The sequence below is a fragment of the Diplotaxodon limnothrissa genome, linkage group LG11 (assembly GCF_057381915.1).
Source record: "Diplotaxodon limnothrissa isolate DT_005_m linkage group LG11, D_limnothrissa_male_GT1.1, whole genome shotgun sequence".
Classification (NCBI taxonomy): domain Eukaryota; kingdom Metazoa; phylum Chordata; class Actinopteri; order Cichliformes; family Cichlidae; genus Diplotaxodon; species Diplotaxodon limnothrissa.
In genome coordinates, this window is record NC_140606.1 from 14,057,644 (window position 1) to 14,078,218 (window position 20,575).

The following is a 20,575-nucleotide window of genomic DNA, read 5'->3' on the forward strand; positions in this document are numbered from 1 at the left end:
CTCTGAGATCCTTCCCTTGCTAGCATGTGAAAACCGGTTGAGCTGCTCTGTCTTGCTTTGTTAACAGAAATAAGTCTAAACCAGTGGGACCTGTGGAAGTGCAGGCCCCGCTCAAGTCTAAACTTGTTGTTTTGGCACGATGCTTTCTCAAATGACACTCAGACCCTTGAGGTTTTTATACCGTGTGTACATTGGAAAATAAAACCCATCGCTGGTTTGTGTTATGGTTTCTAGGGGGGTGGGGGAGCTAATAATATCCACTCAAATCATTTTGTTTTTTTAATGGAATAATTTTGTAGTTGTGTATTAACAGAAACAGTTTTCTTTAAAATGCACCTGTACACCTGTAAAATAATGTATTCAACAGTTAAGCTGCAAACTCACTTATTCCACAGTTGTGTTCCCAAGGTTTCTATGGGAAGGCTCTGAAACTGGTCTGATAAAACTCATCCAATTAAACAACACAAACATTTTTCTCATGACATACTTCAACTTTATTTATAAAGAAATTTGGTATACAGTCTTAAGCATTGGCTACAAAGAAAACACAGAGCGCAACAGAACACCAGCGATACCTACACAAGTTTGAATACAGAGCGAATTGGAGCCCGACTGAACTGCTCCTCATAATGCCTCAGCTGTTTCTACTTTACTGCTGATTTCGTGAGAAGCTTTGCACTCCTCTAAACAGTCTATGACATCCTGTTTAAGATTGCAAAACTGATGATCAACAGACTTCAGTCTTCCACTGTTTTTCAGCATGGACAAAACACATGTCTCCATCAGTGAGGAATTTTAATGTTCGTAAACATTTTAGCCTTTTAATACTTTCACAAAACTCAAAGTCAAACTTTAATCTCACAACCTAAAGTTGTGATAATCATTTGCCATTTAATCATGAAACATAAACTTTGTATGGCATGAATTCTGCTTGTGTAATGACAGCACAATAAACTCTCATTCATAAGGCATCAAAATTGAGAAACAAAACCCCATACATGTCAAAAATGTGACGATAGATGCGTGATAACATACAAAAGCAAATCATAAGCAAAATAACTGATTAGTAAATATGAATCTTTGGCAATAGATGCTAGTCTTCACACTGCTGAAGAGTAATGGGTTGCAGTGATTTGGATGTATTCAGCAAGATCATAACAATAAATTGCCAATCACTGTTGATAATAATTTGATTAACTCTGTAAGACCCAACCCATCAAAAAATAACCAGAAAAAATTCAAATTGTTTTGGAACTGAGATGTTTAATAACCCTTATAACCAAATCCACATTTTCTGTGCTATATTATGTTGTTTATGAGATATTTATGAGATATTTTCTTTGTATCACATTTGATACATTGGGCGTTTTTGACAATTTTTTGTTAACAACAATGTTAAATTTAGACTCTTTTAAAAAAGAGTTTTGTCCATAACATTTTAAAATTATGGAAGGCAGAGGTGTGGACTCGAGTCACATGACTTGGACTCGAGTCAGACTCGAGTCATTAATTTTATGACTTTAGACTTGACTTGAAAAAATGTTCTAAGACTTGTGACTTGACTTGGACTTTTACACCAATGACTTGGGACTTGAATTGGACTTGAACCGGTTTACTTGAAAAGACTTGATATTTTACCCCAAATATAAAATTTAACATGCATATTATATAGAGATTGAAAATGTGACGTCATTCACGGGTAGAACCGCAAAGGATTCTGGGAACTCGTGGCAAGCGGTACTAGCGCACGCAGGCTTTCAATTAAAATCAGTTATACAGCGATAAAAAGAAACACAAGAAGCCGTTGTATTATTAACTGCAATAGCCGGTCGCATGACAGCCACGGGAAGCCGACGGGTAAAGAGATCGGTTGTTATCGGATTACGTCGTTGAAGAGAAATTGTTCGAGCCATGTTTCCGAAGTAACAAAGAGGCGACTGGATTGCAGCCATTCAAAGACCAAATATAACGTCCCAGAACACTCCAGCTCACAGGTTAGTCTGCTCCAAGCATTTACACGAAGGTCAGTGTTTTTTAGTAGTTAATACGTCATTTTTCATAACATAATTGGTGATATAGGTTACAAGCAAGTCTGGCGCTGAACAGAAATTGTCGCGCTATGCTCCTTTATTTATTGTGCATAAATAGTAAATTGTCCTGACACAATATTGCGTTTCGCTTCTGTTATTATGGTACATTGACAAAAACATATACTTTTATTCACAGGATAAAACAGGTTTTTTGTATCACTAATTGTCCAGTACGATTACAGCATACAATATTATTGTCACTGCTACATTTCTGTGATGCTACCAGAAATTATTTCCACTACTAATTAATTACCGTTGAGCTCAAAGGTTATATTAATAAACGGTTAACGAATGTGTATTTATGACGACAATTTGTGAGACTGGTAAACTTATGATACGTACGATGGTCTTTCGTTCTACACGGTGCATTTCAAGGTCCTGCACCCATCCGTCGGTAAACTGTACCTGGGCTTGTTGCAGTGACCTGAAGTTACTAAACTTCATGAGTGTATGCACTCACTCCAAGAACCGTATAATTATAAATATGCATATAAATATGCTAAGATGAGATAGCTGACTTCATCCAACTAGCAAATGTTGTCCAGGCTACGTTGGTGATGCAGTTTTTTTTAATGTGTATGATATTTTTGTCATGCGATTTTAAAGCCGGTCCTACAACCGCATCCAAGAATAACATGCAGCTTATCTCAGAACTGTCGGTGAAAATTATTCTTGGAGCTAGGTTTAATTGAGCTGCATTTTAAAGAGGTGCAATTTCACAATTTGTGTATATTTTCTAAGTTCACTATTTTGTCATGTGTTGAGAAAAACACAGATTTTAAAATTACATGGTCTAATATTTACATTTAGCATAACTGCAACATTATTTTTTCATTTTTTTTTTTTTAAAGACTCGAAAGGACTTGAAATTCAAAGTTTCAGACTTGTGACTTGACTCGGACTTTTACACCAGTGACTTGAGACTCGACTCTGACTTGCCTGACATTACTTGAGACTTGACTTGAGACTTGAGGATAAAGACTTGAGACTTACTTGAGACTTGCAAAACAATGACTTGGTCCCACCTCTGATGGAAGGTATTGATTATGTTGATGAGAAAGAGGGCAAATATGATACAAATGCCATTATAGGGTTAACGTCAAAGATTTTTCAGCACATTAGGGGCCACAAATTTAAAAAGTTTCCAATAAAACGTCATCCTGAAAGCCAATAATGTTCCTGATATGATCACATAACCTGTTTCTGAGCATGCAGAGGCAATATAGAAAAAATGTTAAATCAGTATTTGCCAACGGCATTTATCACAACTGCCACATAAACAATTGTGAGGATCAGGCCAGCAATACCGAGTCCCAAAGCCACATGGTTCAGTGTCCTGGCTGTCCTGCTGCTCCGCTCCGCTGACATCCGATCGCCAACGTGGTTGGATTCCCGAGTCTGAAAGTGATAAGGAAGAAAAACAAAGCAATTTGGTTGTTGTTGCTGCTCTTGGTTGTTGGACCTCCACTACACAGGATGATACTTGTTTAGAGCTTAAAAACCCAGAAAGCATATACCGTATTTCCCGGACTACAAAGCGCACCTAAATATTAGCCGCACAAGCTAAAATCAGGGGAAAATCCTGTTTTGTACATACATTAGCCGCACCTGACCAAAAGCCGCAGGTGTTTCAATGTTGACTTATCATATGTAAGAGAATATGCACAAAGGGAATTGTCAGGAAAGAGATGGCTGTTTGGAGACATCACTTTTATTAATATTTTGAAAAACAAGTTATGGGTACATATTTGCACATGTAGTACATAACAGTAGCCTACAGCACACCAGAAAAATAGATTCGGCCTACCTTTTAGGCTCAGGTGCAGTGACACAGCTTTAACAAGAAGAAAAGTCAGTCATTCACCACCATCTTTCTCTTCTTCCTGCGCACTAAAACCACCAAAGTCCTCTTCTCCAGTGTCGGATACAAACAGGCTCAGGATGGCTTCGTCATCCACTCTTCTTCTCTCCTTCGTTATCACTTTCAAAACCAAAGAAATCCTCGTTGTCAGTGTCAGAGTCGAACACCCTCAGAAGGGCCGTGGCGGTGTCCTCCTCTCCATCATGCAGCAGTCCAGCCCTTCAAAATCCGTTGGTGATCGTGGATGTTTTCACACTTTTCCACGCTGTCAGAATCCACCGGTGGAGTTGGGCATAACTTGCTTTTTGGGCATAACTTGCAAGTTTATCGCCGCTCATCATCCACGCCTCCCGCTGAACGCGTAGCGCTACTTTGAAGTTTGTTTTTCGCGCTACTTCGTACGGCACTACGTTGCCTGGCGGACGGACATGTGACTAACATACCACTCTTGAACCCCGATCCTTCCGCCAGGCAACGTAGTGCCGTACAACAGCGGAACACACAAAACAAATCGTCTTACGATATGACAAAAATCACGGACAATCCATAGAAAAGCCGCACCTGACTAAAAGCCGCAGGGTTCAAAGCTTGTGCAAAAAGTAGCGGCTTATAGCCCGACATTTACGGTACTCTGATCTTCTGAAAATGGAAACGTGTGGAAGATGTAATGTTTTCCAGCAGTTTGAACATTGAGACATTCTACAACCGTCAACATTCATAATGTAAAGAAAATTATTAAATTACATAATAAAAAGAATGAGAAGTAGCATAGCCACGCAAGCCAGGACGTTTTACATTATCTCAGTAAGAATTCCAAACCAAGTTTTCCTGCTTGATTATCAGAATCAGAATACTTTATTAATCCCGAAGGAAATTATAGGTTACAGCAGGCAGCACGCTAATGGCGCATGCACACTTACAAAGGAACCTTCTGACCAAACTTACACAAACAACACATTGGGAAGACATGTCAGAGAGGTAGGCTGATAGGAAAGGATGTGTATTGCTGTTCTGAGTTCTGGTTCAGGTTTTCATTTCCCTATTTGGAGTTTTTGGTTACATTTTGGCTTTAGTATCCTGGTAAGAACTGGTTGTGTCCCTCTGTGTTCCCTAATTTGGATTTGTGTTAGTGCGTGTGCCCCTGCCTCTATCATCATGTTTACTGTGGGGATTTCTATTGCTGTGTGGCATTGCTTGCTTGGTTCCTGTTTTACTTTCACAGTCAATTGTCTCTTCTAACCGTCGTGATGTTTTCCCATATCTCATTCCCCATTGGTTTCCTGTGAGTCCCACCTTCCTCTTCCTCCTTTCAAATTGCCCGTTGCTCCTCCTAATGTGCCTCAGATTTACCTTGCCTAAAGAAATTGTGTCTCATATGTACGTTTCTAGTTACATCCTTTGTTGGATTTTTGGGTTCTCCAGTTTAGTACAAACCCTTTTGTCAAGTATTGTTGGCATCCTATGATTCTGCACTCTGCATTACTCTGTAGTGGACATGCATCAAGTTCATTTTTTCTCATCAGCCATCTCATCTCATCCTGCATCCTGTTCCCTCTTAATGATGATGTAAACAAAGATTATTTTTCACTTTGGAAAATTTGAAAACGGAGTATTGAGGAACTGATGCATGCACTTTCAGAAACACAAAAGCTTAGCAGTAACTCTTCACAAACACAATCATGGCACAGAACACTCTAAATTACTGTACCAACTGTTATGTTGTTAGAGGTGTGGCAAGAACGTTTAACTTACGGAAAACAAGCTGACTGTTGAGACTGTGGAACAAATGGCCCATGACGGTGATATGCACACACTGAGAAGGAACTCTATGTGATGATTACTACTTATGGGTAAACTGTAATTTGCGAGCAATTGCTGTTTAAGAGCCACACTGCAGAATATTTACTGAGGCAATATGAAGCACTCCCATCGTTTTATCTCTTAAATAGAAGTTTACCAAGAGTTTTAATCCAATATTTACTCCATTAAAAAAAAAAAAACCTTTTAGGCCACATGAAAACTTAAACTGACATGTTGGGACAACGTGGGAAACCACAGGACTTTTAATAAAATAGGAAACAACAGACCAGCTGTTGTTAGCATACTTTATTCAGTACTTAGACTGGACCACACCTATCCTCCATCTTTATTTTGAGCTCCCACTAAAAATGCTGAGGAGACATCTGCTTAATGTTTGTCTAATCCATTAGTTTAAAAAGTACCTTGAAGCCTTGAAGACTAATAGGGGCCACAACATACAAAAACAACATCACATTGCATTCAGTGACTCTTACAACTAGCAATCGAGCACAACCTCATCAAGTGAGGTTGTACACAAGAAAGCAAAGGGCTGTTTTCCTACAAACATTTAAGAACCACAGAGTCATCTCTGCTGCCAATTAGGGGGGGGGGGGGGGGGGGAATTCCTACAAAAGCCAAGGAATAAAACATTAAAATATATTCTTATGGTGATATTACAGCTGAATTATTTGTAGGAAGGAGCTTGGCTAACAGGATTAGACAGTCCATTCAACAGAACAGCAGGCCCAAGGGAAACAAACTAATCTGATAAAAACACAGCCCAAACTGGTTTGTAGAAAGGGCAGCCTTTCTACAGACTAATGCACTAATGCACTAATGCACTAGTGCACTAGACTAATGCACTAGTGTCCCAAAATCGAGAAAGTGCTCTTTGAAAGCACGGCTCTCCTTTCCTTCTGACTAGCTTGCCTTGTTGTAGGTTAGACAGTATAATCTGTGTGCCGTCTCAATGGAGGGTTATCAGTGTGTCTGCCCGTGCTGCTTCTTCGTCTTCTTTCTGCATGGGATTTGGTAACATTGCAGCAAGCACAGCTGAACGCAGCTGATAAAAAAGTCTGCATAGTTTTGCCACAATGAAATGAAAGCAAAGTGACGGGCAAAGAGTAGTTTAGCTAGCTTATTCAGTGAGTTAATATTGTTCAGATGTTCTTGTTCTGTCTCTGTCTTTTCAACCTACAGTTTACCAACAGTTTAGAGATTTCCTGGAACATGTACAACATCCTCAACACATCTTAACCACACAAAATGTCACTCACCTCTGTGAGCCATCCGAATCTTGTGGTAAGGCTAACAGCAGGGGGGTTGAGTGGCATTTTACTCTTTAACAGTTTTATGTATTTGTGGTTGAAACTCAGAAGCATATTTCTATGTTAAACACGTACCAACACGTACATACTTGTGATATATATGGAGTCATGGGAAAAAACGTTTTCACAGCCTTTTGGCCAAAGGTCAGACTGTTCAATACTCAAAGAAATTAAAAACTAATAATACAACAACAACAACAACAACAACAACAACAACAACAATAATAATAATAATAATAATAAGAAAATTCAAGAGCCAATGACAGTACAATTAGAAGAAGCACAGCTTGTATGGAAGGGTTGCCAAAAAGAGTCTTTCCTCTCTAAAAATAAGATAGCAACAAAGCTTAGGTTTGGAATTTTCACAAGACTCCTGGAAAAATGTCTTTTGGATGGACAAGCACAAAGTAGAGATGGTTGTTACGGTCATAATGCACAGTGCCATGTTTGGGGAAAACCAAACGTGGCATATCAACACAAACAGCTCATACCAACTGTCAAGCACAGAGGTGTGGAGTGATGATTTGGGCTTGTTTTGTAGCTATAGCATTTGGGCATAGCTCTAAAGTGATTCTGTTTCCCACACTACGCCGCCACAGTAGAACTTGGGGTTTTTCATTATCTGCCAAATCACAAATCTGTCTGCGGGCAGGATGTGGACCTAAATGTACTCAGAAACAGGAAGCTAACAGTTGCGTTATTTGCTAAAACACTCTTTGTAAGAAGTAAACTTTACAAAAACAAAACAAGAACCTCAAACATGAACTAACTAGACTCAGGAAACTAAAACTAGGAAGCATAGACTAGGAGAGTGGAACTGGGAACCAGAACTTCACCAGAACACAGAGGGATGAGACACAACACGGAGAAGGTGTGGATGACGTTAAAGATGTGACACAGACAGAGAGAATCGCAAGGCTTAAATACACAGACTGACAACGAGAGGATAGGGAACAGGTGATAACACAGCAGGAATAAATCAGAGCTAACAAGACACAGGAAGCAACGCAGACCAAACGCAAGACACGAAAACTTAACACAAAGACATCAGACACAGCAACAGGGAGGGAACACAGATGTGGGACCAGGACAGGCACAGAGACACAGAACAGGAGCTAAAAATACAAAACAGAAATCAAACCCTAAGAACAAGAAAATCTTAAGAATTAATCTAAAACATAAGATAACAGTATTCAAAACCAGTGAGTCAACTCAGGACCACGACAAAATCTCAAATTGAACTTTTAAAAACCCAATTGTTTTTTTCTTCATTACATTTGCAATTTAACTTGAAATAAAGATTGTATTTACCTGCATTATCATAATTATTTTATTATTATAACTAAGTGGCAGGTGAAGGTTCAGATAACACTGCACAAAAATAGGTGCTACACAAATACCTGTGCGTCTACTTAAGTGACAATTGTATGTGCTTTTCGCACTGCTCTGTTGCCCTGCTTTTAGATTTGTTAGCGATGACTTTAAATAAATAAACTTTTTACAGTCAAATATGCCAAAAGTTTTAGACATCAGAAAGGAAAGGGTTAAAACCGGATTCAGTACACTCAGTGATGAATTCTTACCTCACTGCACAGCTCTAATCAATGTCTTGCTAACCACTTATCATGGTGAAAACAAAATAATCTCTCATTAGATCTTTTTCACATCTTTCTACAGTTCTCCTGTCATCAACTGTTATTTCATTTAACCGAGTGAACGTAGAAAAGACGCCATTCACATCTGTCAAATAACATTTTCAAGTAAGTTTAATGTAATGTTCAGATAGAAAAGTGGTTATTTCTCTTTAGAAAAAAAATATAATGTAAAAAAACAAAACAACCAAACAAAAAAAACAGCTTCTTGTTGCTATCAGGTACAGTGGGGCAAAAAAGTATTTAGTCAGCCACCGATTGTGCAAGTTCCCCCACCTAAAATGATGACAGAGGTCAGTAATTTGCACCAGAGGTACACTTCAACTGTGAGAGACAGAATGTGAAAAAAAAAAATCCATGAATCCACATGGTAGGATTTGTAAAGAATTTATTCGTAAATCAGGGTGGAAAATAAGTATTTGGTCAATAACAAAAATACAACTCAATACTTTGTAACATAACCTTTGTTGGCAATAACAGAGGTCAAACGTTTACTATAGGTCTTTACCAGGTTTGCACACACAGTAGCTGGTATTTTGGCCCATTCCTCCATGCAGATCTTCTCGAGAGCAGTGATGTTTTGGGGCTGTCGCCGAGCAACACGGACTTTCAACTCCCGCCACAGATTTTCTATGGGGTTAAGGTCTGGAGACTGGCTAGGCCACTCCAGGACTTTCAAATGCTTCTTACGGAGCCACTCCTTTGTTGCCCGGGCGGTGTGTTTTGGATCATTGTCATGTTGGAAGACCCAGCCTCGTTTCATCTTCAAAGTTCTCACTGATGGAAGGAGGTTTTGGCTCAAAATCTCACGATACATGGCCCCATTCATTCTGTCCTTAACACGGATCAGTCGTCCTGTCCCCTTGGCAGAAAAACAGCCCCATAGCATGATGTTTCCACCCCCATGCTTCACAGTAGGTATGGTGTTCTTGGGATGCAACTCAGTATTCTTCTTCCTCCAAACACGACGAGTTGAGTTTATACCAAAAAGTTCTACTTTGGTTTCATCTGACCACATGACATTCTCCCAATCCTCTGCTGTATCATCCATGTGCTCTCTGGCAAACTTCAGACGGGCCTGGACATGCACTGGCTTCAGCAGCGGAACACGTCTGGCACTGCGGGATTTGATTCCCTGCCGTTGTAGTGTGTTACTGATGGTGACCTTTGTTACTTTGGTCCCAGCTCTCTGCAGGTCATTCACCAGGTCCCCCCGTGTGGTTCTGGGATCTTTGCTCACCGTTCTCATGATCATTTTGACCCCACGGGATGAGATCTTGCATGGAGCCCCAGATCGAGGGAGATTATCAGTGGTCTTGTATGTCTTCCATTTTCTGATGATTGCTCCCACAGTTGATTTTTTCACACCAAGCTGCTTGCCTGTTGTAGATTCACTCTTCCCAGTCTGGTGCAGGTCTACAATACTTTTCCTGGTGTCCTTCCAAAGCTCTTTGGTCTTGGCCATGGCGGAGTTTGGAGTCTGACTGTTTGAGGCTGTGGACAGGTGTCTTTTATACAGATGATGAGTTCAAACAGGTGCCATTCATACAGGTAACGAGTGGGGGACAGAAAAGCTTCTTACAGAAGACGTTACAGGTCTGTGAGAGCCAGAGATTTTCCTTGTTTGAGGTGACCAAATACTTATTTTCCACCCTGATTTACGAATAAATTCTTTACAAATCCTACCATGTGAATTCATGGATTTTTTTTTCACATTCTGTCTCTCACAGTTGAAGTGTACCTCTGGTGCAAATTACTGACCTCTGTCATCATTTTAAGTGGGGGAACTTGCACAATCGGTGGCTGACTAAATACTTTTTTGCCCCACTGTAGTTGGTCACACTGATCTGAGTAAAGTCCTGTCGGAACAAATATTTACTTTGGCTTTATCGGTTTTGGTGACTACAGACAGTTTTACATGAAGATCCTTTTACAGAATCAAATCTAATTTTCTTTAGTGTTGATCAAACATTTTACACTTTAATATTTAAATTTACCTCAATCAGATGCTACAGAGCACCTGACATTACAGCCAATGACCAGTGTTTGCCTTTATGTTGCTCTCTGTAGCTCCGTGGTTAAACACAAAACTGTCTCCACTTTGATTTCAATACGTAACATGACAGTTCAGTAACAAGAAATGCCATGTTAGACCAAAAATAAATTTGTATCACATTTTAATGTGACACAAACTAAAATGTATGCCACATTTTAAGGTCAGCAAGAGGAAATAACCTTAAATTCCAGTTAAAATACATCACCCCTCTGCAGAAGAATTAGCTCATCTGAATGTTCACTCATTGTAAATAAGGGCTTCTGAAGAAAATGCTGGCATTTGGGGAATGTTAGGGAGTTTTTATTGTTTTACTTGCTTATGCTTCAAAAGTTATGTTACACATATTTCACCAGACACAGCTTTCTGTTGAAACAGGAAGCTGACCCTGTGACACTGACAAGAGATCAGTACAGAAATACACATCTGCAGAAGTTGACTTGCATTATATTATTCTTAGAAATTGACTTGCAACACACATACTTTGTGACACACACACACACACACACACACACACACACACACACACACACACACACACACACACACACACACACAGACAGCATCAGGACCTGCGTAACAGGAAATGTGATTATATTTGCATATTGACGATGTAACCTATAAAAATAAACGAATACTGCAGTTCGGTGTGATTTGCTCTGAGCTTTTCACCCGTGCCGCACGTTGTCAATCTTAAGTGTCTCAGTGTTGTTTATTCACCTGACTGTTTGTTAACTGTAAATCTCTGACAGGGAAACAAAGAGCTGTTTGGTGATGCCTTCACAAAAGCAGGCAATGCCCTTGAGCTGAGGTAACTGACTGCTCGAGCCTGATTGCGACAAAAGTGGGGATTTTTGGAAAGCCCGGGGGCATGTAGTGCTACTGAAAGCTCCACAGTATTTTGTCATAAAGCAATTAATTCAGAAAAGCTCACAGAAAAGGAAGAAAAACCCGGAACTTTTCCATTAGAAAGAATGGAAACAAACACGAATCACCGTTACCTCAAATTGTTCATAACAACAAGCCACAAGCTGTTAAGCCCCTGTTGCAACTGGCGTTGTTGCTTTCACAAACAGCAGCGTGCACCAAAACCTTTGGTCTTTATTCCGCTGGTTGTGCACCTCTCAGTGTCTGTCACCTCACACATGTGGTGTGGCAGGTGGTGCCAGGTTGAAGACATACAGTGGGGCAAAAAAGTATTTAGTCAGCCACCGATTGTGCAAGTTCCCCCACTTAAAATGATGACAGAGGTCAGTAATTTGCACCAGAGGTACACTTCAACTGTGAGAGACAGAATGTGAAAAAAAAATCCATGAATCCACATGGTAGGATTTGTAAAGAATTTATTCGTAAATCAGGGTGGAAAATAAGTATTTGGTCACCTCAAACAAGGAAAATCTCTGGCTCTCACAGACCTGTAATGTCTTCTGTAAGAAGCTTTTCTGTCCCCCACTCGTTACCTGTATGAATGGCACCTGTTTGAACTCATCATCTGTATAAAAGACACCTGTCCACAGCCTCAAACAGTCAGACTCCAAACGCCGCCATGGCCAAGACCAAAGAGCTTTCGAAGGACACCAGGAAAAGTATTGTAGACCTGCACCAGACTGGGAAGAGTGAATCTACAATAGGCAAGCAGCTTGGTGTGAAAAAATCAACTGTGGGAGCAATCATTAGAAAATGGAAGACATACAAGACCACTGATAATCTCCCTCGATCTGGGGCTCCACGCAAGATCTCATCCCGTGGGGTCAAAATGATCATGAGAACGGTGAGCAAAGATCCCAGAACCACACGGGGGGACCTGGTGAATGACCTGCAGAGAGCTGGGACCAAAGTAACAAAGGTCACCATCAGTAACACACTACAACGGCAGGGAATCAAATCCCGCAGTGCCAGACGTGTTCCGCTGCTGAAGCCAGTGCATGTCCAGGCCCGTCTGAAGTTTGCCAGAGAGCACATGGATGATACAGCAGAGGATTGGGAGAATGTCATGTGGTCAGATGAAACCAAAGTAGAACTTTTTGGTATAAACTCAACTCGTCGTGTTTGGAGGAAGAAGAATACTGAGTTGCATCCCAAGAACACCATACCTACTGTGAAGCATGGGGGTGGAAACATCATGCTATGGGGCTGTTTTTCTGCCAAGGGGACAGGACGACTGATCCGTGTTAAGGACAGAATGAATGGGGCCATGTATCGTGAGATTTTGAGCCAAAACCTCCTTCCATCAGTGAGAACTTTGAAGATGAAACGAGGCTGGGTCTTCCAACATGACAATGATCCAAAACACACCGCCCGGGCAACAAAGGAGTGGCTCCGTAAGAAGCATTTGAAAGTCCTGGAGTGGCCTAGCCAGTCTCCAGACCTCAACCCCATAGAAAATCTGTGGCGGGAGTTGAAAGTCCGTGTTGCTCGGCGACAGCCCCAAAACATCACTGCTCTCGAGAAGATCTGCATGGAGGAATGGGCCAAAATACCAGCTACTGTGTGTGCAAACCTGGTAAAGACCTATAGTAAACGTTTGACCTCTGTTATTGCCAACAAAGGTTATGTTACAAAGTATTGAGTTGTATTTTTGTTATTGACCAAATACTTATTTTCCACCCTGATTTACGAATAAATTCTTTACAAATCCTACCATGTGGATTCATGGATTTTTTTTTCACATTCTGTCTCTCACAGTTGAAGTGTACCTCTGGTGCAAATTACTAACCTCTGTCATCATTTTAGGTGGGGGAACTTGCACAATCGGTGGCTGACTAAATACTTTTTTGCCCCACTGTAAGTGTACCATGTCTTCAGGCACATGCTGCTGTAAATGCCATAAAATTGGTTTTACTGCTGTTTCAATGATTTGTCAGTACTGAAGCTAAGAGATTCACAGATTACACAGAGGCAGATTAAAAACAAAAATAAATCAGTGGGCATTCTCCATATTGCCAAAATGATGAGATCCTCATGACCGCGTGATCACCAACAATCTGAAATTCCTCAGCTTGACAAAAGAGCCAGTGTCTATGAGAAGAACTGCATTATTATGTCTAATCTAGACCAAAATGACCAGCCCCAACACAGAGATACTGTTTCTACAAGACAACACCAGACAAAGTGTTAGACCCAGCGGCTGTGATATAGTAATGGAAAGAGGTGGGGCTGCTATAATGCCAACTTTGTGTAGGCACAGACAAAACAAGGGCCAGGATGCGTGAACCTGCAGGAGAGACGAGGAAGACAGAGAGGGAGACATCGAGGAGTTCATGTTCTTCCAGCACGAACTGAAAGTGTGTCTATGCATGATTCGGGAGAGCAACAAATCATCAACCTTACATAAGTGCCCTTTATGAATGTGAGAGTGAATGAATAGTGGTATTGTAAAGCGCTTTGAGGGGTCCCGAAAAGCGCTATAGAAATGCAACCCATTATTATTATTATTAAATGCTAAAAGAGGCCGAAATAAGCCTTGAGTGATTAATTTTAAATCTTCTGCCTTAAAGCATAAACTTAGTGAATAGAGTTTGTTGATCTTATCGTGCCTTTGTCGTATCCCAGCATTTGATGCTAATTTTTTTCATATTTAATCCGCACTGGTCAATATAGATGCCTTTTTAAAAATTGTATTTATTTATTTTTAAGCAATAATCCTACAATGTTATGTAATGGTAAAAAATATGTTTTAGTTTTATTCTAATTAGGTTCACAACAGCAACTGTGGGAAACTGTGGACAACCACAATGTAAATACTGAAAGATACATGTGTAACATTTTAAAAATAACAGCTCGGAAGCATCTGCTGCTTTGGAAGGTATGTGTCGCGAGTTATAATTAGCACAGCATGACATGTGTAGTCTCAGCCATAACTTTAACAAAACCTAGCACAGGAAATTTAGAAAAGCTTAAAAGCTTAATGACTCTGTTTTTTCATCTGTCATTTTCTTTGTCTCAAGAAAGGCTAAAAAAAAAACAACAGAAAATGCAGGGCAATATGCACGCTTTGTGTTTCTGTAGGCTTCTGAATACTGATGAAAAAATAAACATAATATAAAACATTGTGCACAGTCACATAGAAGTGCATTGCAAGTCACTATGGCAAAAACATTTACATTAAAGCTTCAGAAGTCACCTTTATTTAAAAGTGATACTCTGCAGGAGTCTCTGCGAATGCAGTAAAATGTAAGGTTATTTTTGGCCTTTAACTACAAACATGGAGGAAGCAAGGGTGTCTTTTCCATCCTGTAAGAATCAACTACCACAACTTCCAGAGACAACGTGCATGCAGTAGCACTCTAATGAGACCGTGTTAAAAAAGGCATTAAAGAGGGCTGTTCTGCTCATTTTCACCTCCATATTTGTATTCCTGGACTAATTGTTGTAACTTTGAACAGTTACTAAAACTAAGATTTGTTCTAGTACAGCTATAAAGCAATGGCTTTAAGCACATCCTGCTTTATAGCCCTTCTTGACACTAATAATGACCATATTTTACAAAATAATCATCATATTGTTTTCAATACCACTTAAAACCAGGGACCATAAACTCATCAGAAAAGGCTTTACTGAGACCATGGATAAAGGGAGCCGTAGACTGTTTTCCCCATATATTCCTGTTTAACAATATTTGTTACCACAAACATAAGAATTGCCCCCTGCTGGCTGGTATAAAGAATGCAACTTCCACATTGGATTCACTTTGAGACCCCTTTTATTTGCAGCCTACGGAAATTCTTTTTTCTGTCCCTTTAAAGCCCCTCAGTAAAGACCTACTTTCTTTTAATTGCTCTTAATTGCAAATGACAATTTTTCAAATCTACAGTTATGTCTTGGAGCCAGAATCTCGACTCTACCAGAATACAAAGAGCCCAACGTCAGCAGCAACAACGATTACAGCAGGACGTGCCTGTAAATATTGCATTCACTTATTGTGGTGGATTTAGTCCCTGAATAACTGGGATGGTTGTTGCTGATGATCTCTTTTACAGGACAACGCCTCTTTGCTGCTCACTGTGTGCCTCAGAGGAAATTATGTGGGTCTATATTCAATTACGCCGGTAATTACAGCTGCCTTCTTTCAAATGCAAGTGAAACCCTTGCACTGCAGAGCGTTTCACCACCAGCGTGTTCTTACTGCTGAGTTTTCCCACAATGGTTATCTACTCTACTCTCTCTCTGTCTCTGTGAAAGTCACACCTGCTGACTCGAAAAGACAGCCAGCTGTTTTATGATGGCCACACCCAATGCAGCCACTACTTACTCTTCTCCCTGCCCTCTGCAAAGACATTCAGGTCAATCAAGTCCAAAACCAACCATTTAAAAAGCCATTCGTTCCAGATGGAAGTAAAAAGCAATACCCATCCTCCCCTCCTCAAGACTGTGGGTACAATATTTTTTGTTTTGTTTTTAAACATCTCGCTCTCATCTCTCGTGCCACATTGGATATGGCATCTTTACTTATTCCCCTAGTCTTTTTGATTTCCATGTGAATTCTTGTCACACAGTTATTGCACATCTTTGCATCTTTCACTTCTCCTTTTCTCTGCACAAATTTTTACACCTTCTGGTAACCTAAGCATGTTCTCTAATCTGGTTCCCACGCAGTAACATGTGGGTGTTAGATGTTGTTCTGAACAGCATGGTTTACTTTAATACCTCAATGAACTTTATACTGAATGTTTTAAAACTATGGAGGGCTAAATGTGCTAAATGTGGGCTAAATAAAAAAAACTGTGTAAATAATAAATGAATACATTAAATTTATCATTAATTAATTAACATTTCAATTTGTTTAATTAAACATATCTTTAAATATTCCACTTTTTAATCAATTACTTCATGGTTCCTGTCCTGGAGTGCACCATAAAATTATTTTAAAATGTAAATTCTTGCTGTGGCTTTTCAACAGACCCCAACATCTAACAGCAAGTCAACACAGATTATCCAAGGTACTGAGTTGATGCAGTGTTACAGTCAACTGAATTGGTGCTGGTGTGGACTTGATGTAGCCAGGTCTCCCAAAATACATTATAAATGAAACCACAAGCATCAGTGGTGGAAGAAAGCCACCAGAACTATTAGTAATCTTTGAGTTTATTATTTTGATTATTAGTAGAATTATTATTTATTCCCAAATTTAATTACTTAATGACAAATTTAATTTATTATTTCATTTCATTTTAGAACTCTTGGAATTCTTTAGGTATCATCTCATCTCCTTAAACAAACAGCTTTATGATGTGTATTTATTGCAGTGCAACAGTCCATGAAGAATGAAAAACTTTCTTTTTTGAGACTCACCAAGATGGAGAAGATAAGGGCAGCAATTCCAAGTGGCAGGCAACAGCACAACATGGTGAAGATGGAGTAGCCCAAGTAGTCATTGACGGGGTTAGTTAGAGGACCCTGAGCCACATACACTGTGGGCTGGACCACGACAGTACCCTGCTGAGGTGCAGGGTACTGTCCACCCATGGGATGAGCTGGCTGTCCATATCCTGCCCCTGCAGGCTGTCCATATCCTGCCCCTGCAGGCTGTCCATAACCTACTCCTGCAGGCTGTCCATAACCTACTCCTGCAGGCTGTCCATATCCTACTCCTGCAGGCTGCCCGGGATAACCCTGCAGGACACAGAGGTGAAATAAGACCAACTCATTTCCACTGCAAACGAAACAGGTGGTTGAAGTGGGAAAACCGGTTGGATAAGTGATTTATGGAAAAACGAGACTGTTGTTGATAGAGGTTAAATATAGAAGGAGTACATCTTACCTCGTCTTTAGATCTCTCTCTCTCTCCATATTATATATATATATATATATATATATATATATATATATATATATATATATATATATATATATATATATATATGCAGCTAACCAACTCAGCAGGATGAATATCATAATAACACAACCGAACGAACCGATGGGAAAAGTCATGATTACATGATAACATTGTTTAGCAGTCTATAGGTAAATAGAGAAAATATAACTAACGTTTTTATTGGATTAAATACCTCTCTCTCTCTCTCTCTTTTTTAGATTGTCTTAAAAAATGTGTCTTTAAATGTGCTGGTTACCTGCAGTGGATATCCAGGGCCAGGGTTACTGTCGTCCTGGTAGGGTGGAGGGGGCGCTTGGCCCATGGAGGACTTCTCACTGGACCATCCCGCTGGTGGAGCGCATGGGTGTTTCCCCGAATCCATAATGCAACTTCTAGGTTTTCACACAAAAAAGAAAGTCAGCCTTGTTTTTTTGGCGCCGGGTTCGCGTATAGCTTACTTCTCTAAAATATTTAATATTTTTTTTCCTTTTTCTTACCAAGCCCTTTTGAATTTTACAGCTGAACACGGTCCGCTACACGTTGTAGTCCTATTCCAAACGCTTGACAGTCAGCGTAGCCTCTCGTCGAGCATTGCATATCACACTTCCGCTTTCAAATTAAAAGAGCTGCGGAGCATATTCGCGGTTTTATTTTATCTTGTACCTGCTCATGCCGCGGTATTTTTGGTCTTGATCAATATTGGTCATAATGAGAAAACTGAAAATACAAAAGTAAAACAAACAAACAAACAAAAACAGCTGGGTCTGTACTCGATTTCACAACTTGAATTTGATTATGGTTTTCAAAATTAAATGTCTTATAGTTAACATATAAATGTAATTTACACGCACCTAGGAAAAATGCATAGGACAATGTGCTTCAAAAGGTCCCCCTGCGATGCTCAGGTCCTGCTGTAATGTAATTTTAGTCCGTCGTTAGGTGGTTGCCAGGCAAAGTGGGTGCGTCATGACTTGTCATGGTAGGGATTATGGTTGGAGTTAAAGTGACGTGATGCTTTAAGATAAGTCTTGGGTTCATACATGTTTAAAATTTGTAATTTTTAGTCCGTTAGTTGGTGGTTGTTAGGAAACGAGATGATGCCTGCCTTTCTATGTAGGCTCTGGAAACAGGTGAAGAGACAATATAGAATGAAAACAAGCTTATTTTTACCCTCAGCCTCCACAGACACATGTACAATTTAACCAAACCAATCTTATGATTATATGGGTCACACGAAACACATATCAACAATAAAACCCGGAAAATACCTATCTATAGCTACAAAAACACGTATAATTTCCACATCCAAAATGGTGTCTCCGTCTTGTTTCTTTACGGTCTTCAACGCAGTACGCTTTTATTTTGTGAATGCAAATATGCTTAATTTCCGGTCTCAATAGCTGGCTGGACATATGTAAATCAGGACCTATAGAGCCTATAGTATGGGTCGGCTCGGTGGGCATAATCAGGGGTGACGGTCTCTCACAAAAACTGCGAGTTAACTGGAAAACAGCCCTTTATGTCAATAACTGAGAAATATTATGGTCTTATGGTTTGAAGTTGTCATACAGTTAATTAAAAGAACGACTCATGTCGAGTTCTTCTCTGTAGATTTACACACCATGTAGTTTTGTTACTCAAGTATTTAAGTCTGTATCTCACGGGTAAACACGAGGGCACCGCATGATTGGAAGGCTCATTATGCGGTCTCACTACCTTAATCAGGCAGGGGGAAACAGATTGTCCACTAGATGGCGACAGAGCATGTCTAATAAAGAAGAAAGAACATGGCTATGAAGGCCACTCATTATACTTCTATTCATTTACTTACTTTGAAAACCCCTTTAACGCTTACACAAGATGCTTTATGTGAGCTCCCTTTTTGATATAAAAACCAGCACAACTATTTTCAAACAATAAAAGTGAAAAGACAGCACTTTGTAACCAGCTTTTACGTCCCCTCAAGTCATCTTAAAAGACAGAAGCTACGGAAGTTTCTGGATTGTTTTTGTGGATGCAGTGGCACCCTGTGTTCACTGAACATAGGTAATGTGAGGATTTCCACTTTAAGGTTGTCTGTTTTTTATCCCACGACACAGAGTGACACATTTTTATTTATTTTTTGTTCATTGTATACTTTTTTGTTGTCTTTTTCACCCTTGTATACAGCGACTTAAACCTCAAATTCTTTTCTACATTTTTCCAACAGATGAGGAAATCAGCAGTTGATACATAACATGGTACACAGCCTTTTAAAAAGTGGTCGACTTCTTCTCTCGGGTGCTCCCTTTAGGGGTCGCCACAGGGATCTGCTCCCATCTCACCCTGTCCCTAGCATCCTCTGGTCACATGTATGTCCTCCTACACTACATCCATGAATCTTTGTGGTATTTCTGCCCCCCGACCGCTCCATATTCAACAGCCCTATGCCTCGTTTACACATTTCCAGCTATTCCTCTCCAAATTGCTCTGATATGATCATTTCTATCTTGCTAATCCTTTTCAGTGAAAATCTTCATTCTTCTACTACTTCCAGACCGACCTCCTGCCTTCATCCAAACATCATAGCAGGTCTCGCTACCACTTTCTGTCACAAACCACCTCTGACACTCATCTCCACCCACTTCACCCTGCCTGCACTGTATTCCCCACCTGTGTTGTAAACTGTCCGTTGCGTCAGAACGTTGACCCAAGGTATTTAAATTCATCTACCTTCACTACACCTACTGCTTGCAGATTGTTACACCCATGAGGTGAATCTTTCCAATTCTTTACTCCTTAAAACATCTTTCAGAAAATCAGACACACAGCGTACAATGAGAAGCGTATCCAGTTAAGCCTCATTCAATTGTTGGAAACAACACAGCTCACTCTCAACAACTACATCATTTTTGTCTCTGTATTACTGCCTTCGGTATACTGGTATTGTACAGCAGGCCTTAATTTGAAACTTCATAAAAAGCCCCTTTGTAAAAAA

General features: G+C 40.0%; 1 protein-coding gene across 1 annotated transcript; it reads right to left on the reverse strand.

Annotated features, from left to right (window-relative positions):
* Window positions 1-481: 481 nt before the first annotated feature.
* On the reverse strand, window positions 482-18,176 carry LOC146622464 (uncharacterized). The gene is made up of 4 exons (XM_085366223.1): window positions 18,096-18,176; window positions 17,855-17,990; window positions 17,076-17,396; window positions 482-3,488 (listed from the first exon to the last, which is right to left on the reverse strand). Exons 2-4 carry the CDS (start codon window positions 17,978-17,980, stop codon window positions 3,330-3,332), a joined length of 606 nt encoding a protein of 201 aa, XP_085222349.1. The 5' UTR covers window positions 17,981-17,990; window positions 18,096-18,176; the 3' UTR covers window positions 482-3,329.
* Between the last annotated feature and the right edge of the window lie 2,399 nt (window positions 18,177-20,575).

What these genes read in the sequence shown, in the direction of transcription:
- LOC146622464 (XM_085366223.1), bottom strand. Translation starts at nt 17,980, where the DNA reads ATGGATTCGGGGAAACACCCATGCGCTCCACCAGCGGGATGGTCCAGT. An exon ending in GCCCTGGATATCCACTGCAG is followed by an intron (nt 17,397 to 17,854) that starts GTAACCAGCACA and finishes TGTGTCCTGCAG; the next exon opens with GGTTATCCCGGGCAGCCTGC. An exon ending in CCCTTATCTTCTCCATCTTG is followed by an intron (nt 3,489 to 17,075) that starts GTGAGTCTCAAA and finishes TATCACTTTCAG; the next exon opens with ACTCGGGAATCCAACCACGT.